Genomic DNA, 13,765 nt, shown 5'->3' on the forward strand with positions numbered 1-13,765 from the left:
ATGGATGGAAAATGGAAGGAAAATATATTTTGTATCAATATTTTAATATTATCTTTTATTTTTTTAATATATTTTAAAATATCTAAGGATAAAATTGTCTTTTCATAACATTATATACTATTTCCTTCCTTCTCATTTTCCTTTCATCCAAACATATCTAAGGAAAATAAAATTCCACTCAATTTTTTTCCTTTCTCTTCTTTTCTTTCTATTTCTTTCCTTTCTATTTCTTTCCTTCCAACCAAACAAAGCCTAAATGACACAAGTGGCGTCAATCTGAGAATAACGCCAACTGACACGAGGTTCTTAAACGGGGCAGAGAGATTAATAACTCATCATCCGTAGTTACGTTTCCGTTTCCGTTTCCGTGTCTGCTTCTGCTTCTCCTTCTTCTCCTTCTTCTTCTCCCTGAGAGGCAAGTGAAGCAAAGAGTGTGTTAAAGATGAATGTGGAAGTGAACGTGGAAGCAGTAGAAACCATAATAGGCCACACTTTCCGAAACAGGAAGCTTCTAGAAGACGCCCTAACCCACTCTTCATTCCACCAATACCAAAATTTCGAACGCCTTGAGTTCCTCGGCGACATCGCTTTGTCACTCTCACTCTCCAACCACCTCTTCCTCGCTTACCCCTCCCTCCAACCCTACCACCTCTCCCTCCTCCGCGCCGCCAACGTCTCCACCGACCGCCTCGCCCGCCTCTGCGTCCGCCACCGCCTCCAAAGCTTCCTCCGGCACCGCTCTCCCACTCTCCTTCCTAAGGTCCGATCCAGCGCATTGCATGCACTAGCTTCATGTTATATACATATATTACTGTGTTGTAATGATTTTGATGTGGTTAGTGGTTTCTTGTATAATGTAGATTCAAGAGTTTGCCGAAGCTGTAGCTGAAGAAGGCGATTTGGTTGCTCATGGTGGATCAGTGAAAGCTCCTAAGGTTCTTGCTGATATTTTGGAGTCTGTGGCTGGTGCGGTGTATGTGGACGTTGATTTCGACATTCAAAAATTTTGGCTGGTATGAATCACTGTACAAGCTGTTTAAATCACAAATTACTATGTAGTTGTTCTGCAGTAGCAATTCTGTTCCGCATTTTGTTTGGTTCGAATAGGATATAATAGAATAGAAATGTTCCTATTCAATCTACCTTGGATCTTTTTGGATAGAACAAACATGTTGCTAGGGATTCCCCTTTGACCTTGGTTTTATGGTTTATATATAGATCTTGGAACAAATTGCGCATTGCTGACTTGTACTGTTGAATAACTTCTTATGATTTGATTCATTTCATCAATCTAGCCATTGAATATCTGCATTAATTTACAATCGATGTGTGATTAATTTACACTTTACAATGGAAGAAATTTAGTTTCTATTACTAAATAAACTATCATTTCTAACCATGAAAGATTTAAACTAACTTAATACTTGTCAAAGATTGGGTTAGTTCAACAAAATTATCCAAAATTAGTAGTTTATTAGGGAGTTTTGTCGAATGTTTTGAGTAGTTTTGTCATACTAATCCAACCTTTGATGCATATCAAGTTAATTTACATCTATGGTTAGAATTGTCTGTGCTCAAATCTTCATGGTCGAAAATGGGAGTCTACTCTTTTATTATTTCATTCCATTGGACAGATCAGTAGCTGCATTGGTTTTCGGGATTTTATTATTACATTTATAAGTTAGTTACTACAAGCTGTTTGAATTTACGATCTTTCATCTAGGTCAGGAAGCCATATTAAGGAACTGCTTTGTTTTGGCTGATACATTTGTTTGTATATTTGACATAATCATTGTTTTTGTGGTTATTCTGTGGAGAATTAATTGTTATTGTTTGAAGATAATTAGAGGTCTTCTGGAGCCATTAGTCACACCAGACATCGTCTCACAACAACCCCAACCAGTTACAATGCTCTATGAACTCTGCCAAAAGAACGGGAAACAGGTCGACATCAAGTACTGGAGGAATGATGGCAAAACCATTGCTAGTGTCTATGTCGATGGACAATTTGTGACGTCGGCTTCATCCGATCAGAAGGACATTGCAAAGCTCGATGCTGCCAAGCTTGCCTTGGATAAGATAGCAAATTCATTCCCGGCAAATACTAGTATGCTTGAATTTTCTGCTGGAGTGGATGGTTCCTTTGAGATTGAATTTGCAAAACATGAGTTAAACGAACTTTGTGGGAAGAAAAAATGGTCAAAACCAGTTTTTAGGTATGTAAGATCATAAGGATGCATTATCTTTTCTTCTGATTTCGGTCTTGTTAATTTTATTTTGTTCTATCAATGGAGTTGTATATGTCAAACTTTGCTTCTTCCTTGTAAACTAACTTCTTGATCCTCTGCAATGGTTCACAGCATCACAAACACTGAAGGTCAACCACATCAAAGGATATTTGTCTGCTCTGTTCAGGTAACAACAACAGAAGGTACATTCCAGATGACAGGCGAGAGAAGGACGCGAGTGAGGGACGCAGAAAACTCTGCAGCTTCTCTAATGATTCAAGCCTTACAAGAATGTAATCATCTTTGAATCTAGATCACAATATGAAATGTGTAAAGTGTTAACCTAAAATTCATTATAAATTGAAGGGTTGTATGATGCCCTTCTCTTCATGCACATTATGTTACAGCAATTTTGTACATTTAACTAAATGAGAACTAATTGACCGTAACTGAAGGTTTTCTTAGTCTAATGATAAGCAATTCCATGCATATTTTTGTGACAGAAATTTTGTTCATTGTGCTTACTAGAATACAAGATTACTCAGTGGACTTTGCTTGCAAACAAGAATTCTCTCTTTACACGCAAGTACCTGTTCTTTTTGCCTGCACACTACACTCATTTTTGTCATTCTATCTCACTGTGTCTGTAGACTCCTACTACTGATTACTCTGCAAACACAGATTGAGTATTTGAACTGCACAGTTACACATGTTTGATGGGAAGGATCAAAATTTCAATCTTGAGCATAAAAGCTTTGACCTTCACTTGTTCATGGTATGGTTTTCATTGGTTTGGAATGGAGCTCAAAGAAATTTAATGGTTTAAATTGTTTGGATAGTTGAATGGTGGAAAATACTTCTTACAATAACATGCCAGAGTAGGTTATGAAATCTAAGTAAGGTAAAGAAAATCTAGATTTTACATAAAATCGAAAGAGGAAATTAAACATGTAAAGTATAAAATTGTAACAAGATTTAAATTGTAAAATTATCTGATCTAGTAGAACTTTTTAAGAATCGATTAAGTCATTCAAAATCGTAAGATCGAAATATTTTAAGAGTTCAATCGAATTTCTAAGATCCTTGATAGCCTCTAGCATATGGGGGTGTTGAAGAATATTATTGGTGGGAATAAACCATAAAACAATAACACAAGCATCCTCTTCATGTATGGACCCCTCTCCTCTCACTTCACACGAAGGCCACATATCAAAACAATAATGGAATTTCATAGTTCCAAAATAAATGCAAAATAATATCTTAATTTTGATTTTGATTGATGACTTTGCCATCACACAAATCAAAAGCTAAAAGAGACAACATCAGCCTTAATTATGAGAAAGAAAAAATATTTAAAAACTAAGAATAATTATCTTATAAAAATGAAATTCTGAGTGAGCACTCTAGGCTACTGATCCCTAAGAAAACACCAACATATATATAATTTTTCAATTTTCAACAAGCACCACCAAAATATGATGTGTACGCAATACCTTTATATATTTTAATTAAGAGAGAATGAAATCTGCATTCTTATTACTTGTAAGAGATTATATATTAACATCAGCTTAGAAAAGGGTAGGTGAATTTAAGGAAAAGAGTGCATAATATCTCCACTGAATTTACTAAGTGGTTCTAATCTAATTTTATGTAGTGTAATATGAGTTTTGCCAAAAGAAAAAGAGAAATTATATTTGTTGAATTTGTTATAGATAATTTTCATTATATATTATTGTGCTTCAATAATTAAATTGATAAAATATATATTCTATAAGAAAAATTATGAAATATATAACTTTACTGAAATTTAATCAGTGTCATTTGATCCTCACTTGTCTATGTATACATAAAGAAGGAAAAAATCAAGCAAGAAAAAATGTCTTGAACTAATGTTTTTACTACTTAAATTCAGACAAAACATGGATCCCCAACAGATTATTCTTAGTTTAAGGTTAACATAAATGGAAATGCCATCAATTTGAGTCAACAACAGTGTTCATAATCATAATATTGATACTGATAAAAATGGATTTTGAACTGAATGATTCTTGACAGGTGTATAATCAAGATAAGGCATGACCTCTCTGTCAAAGTTAACCCATCATCTCTTTTACTTTATATGCAGCTGCCTCTATAGTCTATAAAGCATTATTGTTTGGCTTGAAGTAACACTTTTTAGATATTCTTCTGGATAACACTGAATAATATGCATCCATTTGCTTTCTCCAACAAGCTTTTTGTAATATATTATGTAATTTTGGTAAGGGGGGTCCTAAAGTACAATTAGTGATGTCAAAATCACTCTTAAATTTAACCAAATTTATGTTAAATTGACTAATATTAATATTGAAGTTTAATTAAGAAGTTAACACACACATAAACTAGCTTTATATGATTGAATTGATTGCTTAAACTTTGTGGGAATAACTTGTGTTAAAAAGTGGTTGATTTGATTCAAAATGTTGGATAATTTTGGTTAGAAGTTAAAGTTGCATGGATAATGATATCATCTAAATCTATTAAGATAATACAATTATATCGTCTTACTGTCTTAGAATAGAAATATATAAATATCGAAAGATACAAATCTATTTAGAGAAAGAAACATGTACAGAAACAAGTAAAATATGTCCGTCTTAAACGAAAAACTTGTTCAATTTTTTGTCCGAAAAAAACTAAGGACATTACTTCTGTATTTACATTTTAAGACACTAACCAAACACAGCCTAATAAACCAAAGATTCTTCTCTTTGCATCTTCAGCTGCTTATAGAAGTTTCCAATGAAGGCCTCAGCTTTTGCAAAGAGCTCTTGGCCATTAACACCAGCAATCTCTTCTTCCATTTCAAATTCCTCCTCCTCAATCTCCATGACCATGACTTCTTCATCAGCTTCTCCTATGTACTCTTTAACCTTATCTACTTCACTATTATTATTAATCACACACTTATCAACAACCATACTATGCTTCTTTTCCTCATGTTCTGAGACATCACTTCCATTAATAACAACAATGCTTGAAGCTTCCCTTTTTTCAGCTATGGCTGCTTCTTGGGGTGGCTGCTTTCTGTCTTCTATAGGCTTAGAAAAAGCAGAAAGAAGACCAGCTTCAGCTCCAAGTGCAATGATGAGAACATTGAAGATGAAGTACAAAAAGGTAGGTCTAAGAGAAGAAGGTAACAAGGGTGTGATTGCAAGAAGAAGAGCAAGAACAATGAGAACCATAACTTGAGATTTCATAAACTCTTTGATCATGGTTTGATTTGTTTTGGTGAATGTGAGAAAATAGTGGCAGAGAATAAAAGGTTCTAGAGGGAATAAGTGGTGGAAAAAAGCATTGAATTGAAGGGTTTTGGACATATATTTATATATGAATGAATGTGGGAATGAATGAGGGGAAGGAAGAAGAGACACAAATGGTGGAAGTTGTCGTTTGCATTCCTTATATGTATATGTGTTCACTGAGACAAAATAACAAACACCTTTGTGGGTGTGTTTGGATATTCTGAGAAAACTCTTGACACATTTTTTATGTAATTGACATTTTGACAACAAACAACATCAATTGAAAAAAAAATTATGGATGGTGAATTACCACTGGTTTTAGTAATTTTTGCTACTTTTATCTTTTAATCGTATTAAATTTTTGTTATTTATCTAATTAGCAGTGCAATTCCGCTTAATTTTTTTTCCTCACTTAAGAAGTTAAAATGTAATCATTCGATATATATTTTATAGGTGAAATTAAGAAAAAACATAAGAAAAAAAATATTAAAAAATTAAAGATCATATTTTCCTTTCTCAGTTAAAAAAAATTGAAAAGATTTATTTTCTAATTAATATAGGTTTATATTTATTTTATTAATATTCGTGTTCTAATTCTAATTAATTAATTGTCGTTCACATCGATATAATAAATTTATTATTATTTTTAATTTAAATTTCGATAAAATAAAAACTAATTCCAATTTAACAAAATAAATGATGCAAATTAAACATATTTATTTGTGTTTATTTTTTTACATATTGGTATAATTTTAGTGTAATACTCAATTATTGAATTTTATAGTATTTTTTAAAATTGTGAAAATAGTACAATACGTCCTTTTAAATTGACAATATACTTCTTTATATTGTCAATCTAAAAGGAACGTATCTCACAATTTTAAAAAACACTATAAAATCCAATAATTAAATATTACATTAAAATTTTTTTAATATAAAAAAAATTAACCATTTATTTGCTCTATGAGGACATAAGAAATTTTCTACTTACATGGGTCATGGAATAAAGTTGATTTTCATGTTCTAACCTAATTAATAGGCAGCGAGGTAGTTCAGTGTTACAAGTTTCATGTTATTGAACTTGAGAATATAATAATGAAATATATCTCTGGTTAATTATTTATTTGAATACAAAAAAAATTAAAGGCTGCACTTTCTTTAACAAAATGATCACTAATTGTTGCAAGATACAAAATAAAGTTTTTGTTCTCTAAAGTCTAAATAATTATGTTGCAAAAGATTTTCATATTTTTGTTACGTGATAGTTTTTCGATTTAATTATTTATAATTTTACCAAATTTATAATTAAGTATTATATATTTTTTAGAAAAAATATATATAATAATCTAATTAAAAATTTAATAAAACTATAAAGATCAATAGGATAATCAAACCTAGTTTTTCAATACAGCCCAGTAATTAAACCTAGTTTTCTTTATTTTTTTTTTTTAACCAAAGTTTTTTGAGTGTTAGAAAAATGAATCACGCAAGCATTATATGTGGCATGCATTTTGTTTTTGTTCACTTTATTCTGCTTAGGAGCTGGTTAAGTATTGCATCTTATTATAAGGACCACATTGAAAGGAGCAAGGGAATATTAAGTTAGGGCAAAAGATTGGGACAAAAAGATAAACATTATCATAGGTTTTGCAATATGAAGAACTTTGAAAGTAGCCACATTGGTTATTGGTGTATGAGATAAAAAGAAAGGGACAATTGAACATGCATGAGAAATATTTATTATTTTATTCATTGATTGGAGCTTGCATGATAAGGTCGGTGAAAGTATATGTATATTCCTCCATTGCCTTCTAATTTTATTGGTGCTCCTTCATATGAAAAAATCCAAAGGGAAGAAGGTAAACCCTATTTGAACACTTTTTTCTTTTTAAGAAAAAAAAAAGTCATTTATGTCCTTTATTTGTAAAGATGAAAATATTGACTTCTCAAAGTTTATGTAAGATTCAATATTGTTATACTTTTTTTGGTAAATATAATATTAAATAATAAGCACTCTTATATTGTAGTATATAACAAGAACACTAATCTCCCTAAAAAATGTTAATGCCATTTTTTTTTTTTGTATATAATGCCATTTTTTTAATAAATAAAATAAATTTCTTAAAAAAAAGTTTTTTGGTTCAATGCTCAAAAGTCAAAACCTTTTTTTATTTTGGTCATGATACCCAAACTTTTTTTTTGTATAATGATGCTCAAACTTAGTTCAAGGTAGGACTAACATCTTTTGATTTTGGGCCCATTGAATGTCTATCCAGCCCAATTATGAGTCCACCAATCCACTTTTTCAGCCCACTTACATCTTTGTTAAGATTCTAAGTTTAATCTGGGTTTTCCCTACCCTAATAAGGCCCAATAATCTAAAGCCCAAAGATCCCTAACCAACCCATAACTCCAGTCCAAAAAAAAAAAGAAACCAACCCATAACTTGAATAAAGTGTCATGACCAAAAAGAACTGAAGTGTATTTTCCATAAGTGTATAATAATAATAATAACAATAATAATAATAATAATAATAATAATAAAACCAAGTTAGGTTGGTCTAGTGGTTAACTTACTAGTCTGTTTAAACAAGTGTCGGATGTTCGAATTCCGTCTTCTGTATGCAACAACCTATTGGTCAATAACAAATCCTTAAATAGAGTTCAGTACAACGGCAGATTAATTCTTAACCTATCGAGAATTGAAATGGAAGATACCGTGGAAAATAAATAATAATAATATATTTTTCAGTTTTAGGACATTAAGTAAAGAATGATCTAAAGGACTAGACTTCTCATTTGCATATCCCAAGAATTTTCTTATCACAACCTTTTAAACTTCAAAACTTTAAGGTATATTCCAAAGAAGTCAATATCTGATTATGGTTCTATATGTTGCCAAATGCATCATTATCCACTTTTTATTTTCTTAAATTAACATTTGGTCGCTCCCTCAACTCAAGAGTCTATGTTCATAACTACATGCATCGAGAATCAAGAATATCAAATATGGATAAAAATTAATTTAGTTTTTAAAAGCTCAAATTTTTAAAATTAATTTTTGAAAGATACAACTGTGAATTAGATTAATCTTTTCATTAGTTAAATGATGTACGAAATATAATTATTTTGACAAATTATTATTTAATTAGCGAAAAGACCAATTTAGTTTACTATTATAACTTAAACTTAAGTGTTTGATCTTTTGAAAATCAAATTCACAAATAAATCATTTTTAAAAAATCATTTTGACTATTAATACTAAAAAGTGTAGAAACTATTTTTGGTCAATGTGGAATTATCACGGCCCTTAACTTTAGTGTATAGAAACTATTACTTGGCCTTTTATATGAAACTGCTACGAAACTTCTTTGGCTGTTGTCATTTTTCACAAACTGTTTTCATATTTTAAACTCTCCAAAAAATAAATAAATAAATAAATAATTATTAGTTCTAGTGTTCTACCGTGGAATATCATTTTCTTCGTAGTTAGAAAATATCAAAATAAACCATCCCTAAAAAAGTATTTTTTTTTTTATACCAAAGATAGGAGACTCAAACTCATAATTTTTTAATTGAGTATGAAGAGATTATGTCATTTGAACTATAACTCATTAGCCCTAAAATAATAGCTTAATTATAAAGTAAAGTAGCACCTTACTGGTATTTATTAAATATTAATTCACATATGAATTAGAAATTCATCTCGGGATAATCTTATTTATTAAGAATTACTATTTATAATTTTATGGAAATTATATAAAGTGGTGGCTGCCATTTGTAAAAGGTTGGAGTTTGGCTGCTAAAGAAGAATACTAGTAAAATATAGAGAGCGTTTGGAATATAAAATTAATTTTGTATTGTTTTGTAAATAAGTTCAATTCTATTATTTTATTTAAATATTGAAAATTGTAATATTAATTTTAATAGGAGTTGAATTCAATTAAACTTCCCTCTCCCATTTTCCGGCCATTAAATCAAAATGCATGGACCCATTAACTACGGCTACATGCATATTGAATTAGATTAGACAATGGTGGATGGCCCAATTAATTAATTAAATCCTCAATTTTCAACTTCAAATATTTAGAAATCATAGTACATATTTTTTATATAAAAATATTTAATAACAAAAAAAGAATTAATCAAAAATAGTTAAAACTTATTTAATTAGTATTTATTAATTATTATAATTAACTAACTAGCTTAAATTTTAGATGTTATAGTGTTTTTAAATGTATATTTTTTAACTGATTGTTGATTAATTTTTATTATCTCCTAACCGAATCACTTAATTTTTCTACTATGTATGAACGTTCCTCTTTTATTTAGCAAATTATATTAGAATTACTAAGATAGTAAATGCGAAAATGATTTTTCTTTATATCACAACATATGCTTAAATATTTATTTATATTTATTTTATATACTAAAAACTAGTCTCTATTATTTATTTTAGGATAAAATATATTTTTGTTCTTAAAATTTGTTAAAAAATTTAAAAATATTCCTAAATTTTATTTTGTTTCAATTTTATCTCAAAAATTTTTGAATAAAATTAAATATACCATGACTATCAAATTTTCAAAACATTTAGCACTAATTCAACAATAATTTCATAAAAAAATTAACATAAATAAATCAGATATAATTATCATGCATTATTATTAAATTAGTCTTAAATTAAAATATAACTGTCAGAAATATATTTAATACAAATAAAAAAATTTAAAAATAAAATTAAAACAAAATATAATTTAAAAATATTTTTAAAAATTTTAATAAACTTTAAAATAAAAAAATACTTTAATCTTTATTTTATTTTAGTGGAGTTTGGTGATGGAACTTGAGCATCTAATTAATATTCTAATCCGGTAATTCCATTCAAATTTGGATTCACTACATACAAGGAAAGGTCGTCTTTTTTGACTAAATCATTATGTATTTTTCTTTTTGAGCTTTCTTGAATTGATTGGCCAATCCTAGAAATAGTTCAAGTTGCATTTAGATTGATGGCAACAAATAAATAAATAAATAAATAGACATAAAGAAGATGCAATCAGTGTGAGAGAGCAGACAAAGGTGTGGGTTTCTTACAAAAGGAATGATCCTTCTGTTGATTCCGAATCCTGAATCCTTTTTATTTTAATTAATTAATTAATTAATTTCCATGGTTCTTGTTTCCTTCTCATTCTCCACCCCATGAAACATTGAAACATCATCTATCATTGTCGTCCATGCCATTTTCATTCCCATTCTATTCAAAATAGCACTAATATTAAATGGGAGTCACTCAAAAAAATACGTTTAAAATAGTTCTTTTTTAATAATTAAAATTTAATATATATAATCGATTAAATCATATTATTTTTGTCAAAATTAGGCTAGACAAATTAATTTAACCGAAAAAATAGTAAATCAAATATTGAATGTGGTATAAATTAATTTTATTTTTTTATAGAAAATGACTACAATATCCTATTATAAAAAATGACTAAAATATTTCTATTATACATATTAATTTTAAAAATCCTACATTTTAGGAGTATTTTAATCATTTTCTATACTAAGAGTATTGTAGTAATTTTTTATAAAAAATAATATTAATTTAGACCAATTTAAAATTTGATTCACTATTTTTTGCTCAAATTAATTTGTCTAACCTAATTTTGACAAAATTAATACGATTTAATCAATTATATGTGTTAAATTTTAATTATTAAAAAATATCTTTAAAAAAGACGTTTTAAACGGAATGGTCCCTTAAATTTATATGCTTATGAGCTAACACAATATTTAAATAAACTTTTTTTATATGCATTAAAAATAATCATTAAATCAATTATTGATATTCGTGATATAATATAATATATATATATATTATCAAATAATTTATTTTTAGAACATTCAAAATTTGAATAAACTAGTATTAAATTTATTTACAGTAAAATTATATTCAATTTATTTTTAATATATCTAAATATAATAATGTTACTTGTATATAAAAAATAAAATATTAATCAGCTATAAGCTATTATGTATAAAAATATAATGTATTATAATTTAACATTTCACGAAAATATTTTATTGTCTCAATTGAATTATTATTATTATTAAAAAATATTTAATTAACCTAATATGACTTGATTGATATTATATAAAATTAATTAAGAAATGAAATTTTTTAACATTTTCGAAATTTAAGCTCAAAATATCGTTAATTAAAAGTATTTATGTACTTAGAAGAATTAACTATAGATATTATTTTGCTATAATTTAAATTCTCTCATATTTTTTTCTTTTAAATTAGGAGTGAAATTTGAATCAATAATTTTTAAATGAATATAAAAAGATTATACAATTTAAATTATAATTCGATGACTAAATTCTTTCGTATTGTGCTAAAGTAAAATAAAAAAATTAATTATTATCATATTTTTTACTTTATTTTTTTTTTGTTTATGATATTTTTTATCATAGATTTATGTTTTATTTAAGAGTTTATTGTTAATTAATTTTTGTATATATAAGATAAATTTAAGCTTCTAATCTTTACTTAAGGGATCGAATGAATTTATCTCTCAACTAACACATGTTAATTATTTCTTTTTTTTTTACTTATGTTTTTGGTTATAATTTGGGCCCAATGATATTGATAGCACGCAAATTGTACGACGCACACATCACGTGGAGTTGACGATAGATCACTCAACTCTCTGCTTCGTGTGGGGTCAAACACATCACCATTTCTAATCAGATTTTTTTTCACCAAGTTTCAGGCCCTCCATTTTCGGGGTTTTTTTTATAAGATAGAAAAACTTAAATTTACGATTTTTAAATGAATATGATAAAATTATGTTATTTAATTCTTTTTTATTATAAAAATAATAAATTATTAATATAAAATATATATTGCGAACTTAAGTCCAGCCCAATTGTCCCACAATAATTCGGTCGATAAATGGAATCACCACTCTCGGTCCCAAGAATTTTGGGGCTACCAAATGATCGAATTATTAGTTAAATATTCAAATTCAAATATTAATTATATTCTAATTAATTAAAAAATAAGATAAAATGACCAAATTTATATAAATGAGATCAAATATGTGATATATACATGTTTAAAATTCTATTTCTAAAATTTATTTTGATTTGATCAGATTGAACTGAAAACAATAGATTTCGATATTTTAGATAATTCATGAATAATATAAAAAATAAAAAATTAGAATTTATTTAGTTGATAAAAAATACAGTATTTTTACTTAATAAAGAATACGAGGATATTGAGTTTTTTTTAAGATTAATTTTATTTGATAAAATGTATTACTTTTTCTATAATTATGAATTAGTTTTTTAAAATATATGTGGACAATTATTCAAAAAATATTAAAAATCAGAATAAAATTTGGTTTTTATATTTTTATTCTTTCTTTAATTTTTAAATAGACAAAAATGGTCAAAAAAAATTCAATTAGCATAAAATTATAAAATTTATACGGTAGGAAAATGATTTTTAAATACATTTGTAAAAAGTATGCAAATTTTTTATCTCTATAATTTCGAAAGCGGGGGAGGGGGTAAGACTAAATTGTAGTTTTTCTTATTAATCTTATTGTAAGGACTTAATTTTCATACAATAAATACAAAATTACACGTATTGTATATTTAATTATATATTATTATATTGATAAAAATAATTTTTTTATATTTTTTACTTATTCAAAAGAAAAAATATATATAGTTAAATAAATTGCCTAAAATATTTTAAATTTAAATTGTTATTTAATATTTAATTTGGTGGTACTTCCGTGAGTTATAGGTTGCCACTCATTTGTGATCACAATTCATGTACATGGCCATACACTATCATCACTACGACATTATTTTAGGTCCACATAAATTTATTATATGAATAATAACCAATAATTAACCATTGCTCTATCTAGTGAGTTTGAACATATTGACGTGTATTTTTCACAACGCATTATTCTTTTCTTCTTCTCCAAGTCCAAGTTACATGGGTGTTTTTGGGACTTGTAGAAAATAATTTGATGGTGATGTTGAATTGCTTATTATAATGAATAATGAAAAAAAAAATCATAGTAAAGCAATTAGGCTCGGTTTGAATAAATACGTTAATAAAATTTTTGAAAAAATAATTTAGACAATAAATATTTATGTTAGAAGTAACTTATAAATAAGTTATTTTGTATTTGAATTTTTAATTCTAAAAGTGTTTATTTTAAG

General features: G+C 27.4%; 2 protein-coding genes across 2 annotated transcripts; one reads left to right on the top strand and one right to left on the bottom strand.

The window, feature by feature from the left end:
• The first annotated feature begins 326 nt into the window (after nucleotides 1-326).
• On the top strand, nucleotides 327-2,736 carry LOC107496357 (ribonuclease 3-like protein 2). The gene is made up of 4 exons (XM_016117590.3): nucleotides 327-760; nucleotides 861-1,013; nucleotides 1,840-2,216; nucleotides 2,361-2,736. The coding sequence occupies exons 1-4, from the start codon at nucleotides 443-445 to the stop codon at nucleotides 2,533-2,535; spliced, it is 1,023 nt and encodes a 340-aa protein (XP_015973076.1). The 5' UTR covers nucleotides 327-442; the 3' UTR covers nucleotides 2,536-2,736.
• Nucleotides 2,737-4,775: 2,039 nt separating this feature from the next.
• LOC107496321 (uncharacterized) lies at nucleotides 4,776-5,643 on the bottom strand. Its single transcript, XM_016117550.3, has one exon. It carries the CDS (start codon nucleotides 5,585-5,587, stop codon nucleotides 4,955-4,957), a length of 633 nt encoding a protein of 210 aa, XP_015973036.1. The 5' UTR covers nucleotides 5,588-5,643; the 3' UTR covers nucleotides 4,776-4,954.
• Between the last annotated feature and the right edge of the window lie 8,122 nt (nucleotides 5,644-13,765).

This window comes from Arachis duranensis, chromosome 7, assembly GCF_000817695.3.
Source record: "Arachis duranensis cultivar V14167 chromosome 7, aradu.V14167.gnm2.J7QH, whole genome shotgun sequence".
NCBI lineage: Eukaryota > Viridiplantae > Streptophyta > Magnoliopsida > Fabales > Fabaceae > Arachis > Arachis duranensis.

Bases quoted from the DNA above. Each gene is read 5' to 3' on its own strand.
- LOC107496357 (XM_016117590.3), top strand. From the start codon at position 443: ATGAATGTGGAAGTGAACGTGGAAGCAGTAGAAACCATAATAGGCCAC. The intron at 761-860 runs GTCCGATCCAGC...TGTATAATGTAG, and splicing joins CTCCCACTCTCCTTCCTAAG to ATTCAAGAGTTTGCCGAAGC. The intron at 1,014-1,839 runs GTATGAATCACT...TATTGTTTGAAG, and splicing joins ACATTCAAAAATTTTGGCTG to ATAATTAGAGGTCTTCTGGA.
- LOC107496321 (XM_016117550.3), bottom strand. From the start codon at position 5,587: ATGTCCAAAACCCTTCAATTCAATGCTTTTTTCCACCACTTATTCCCT.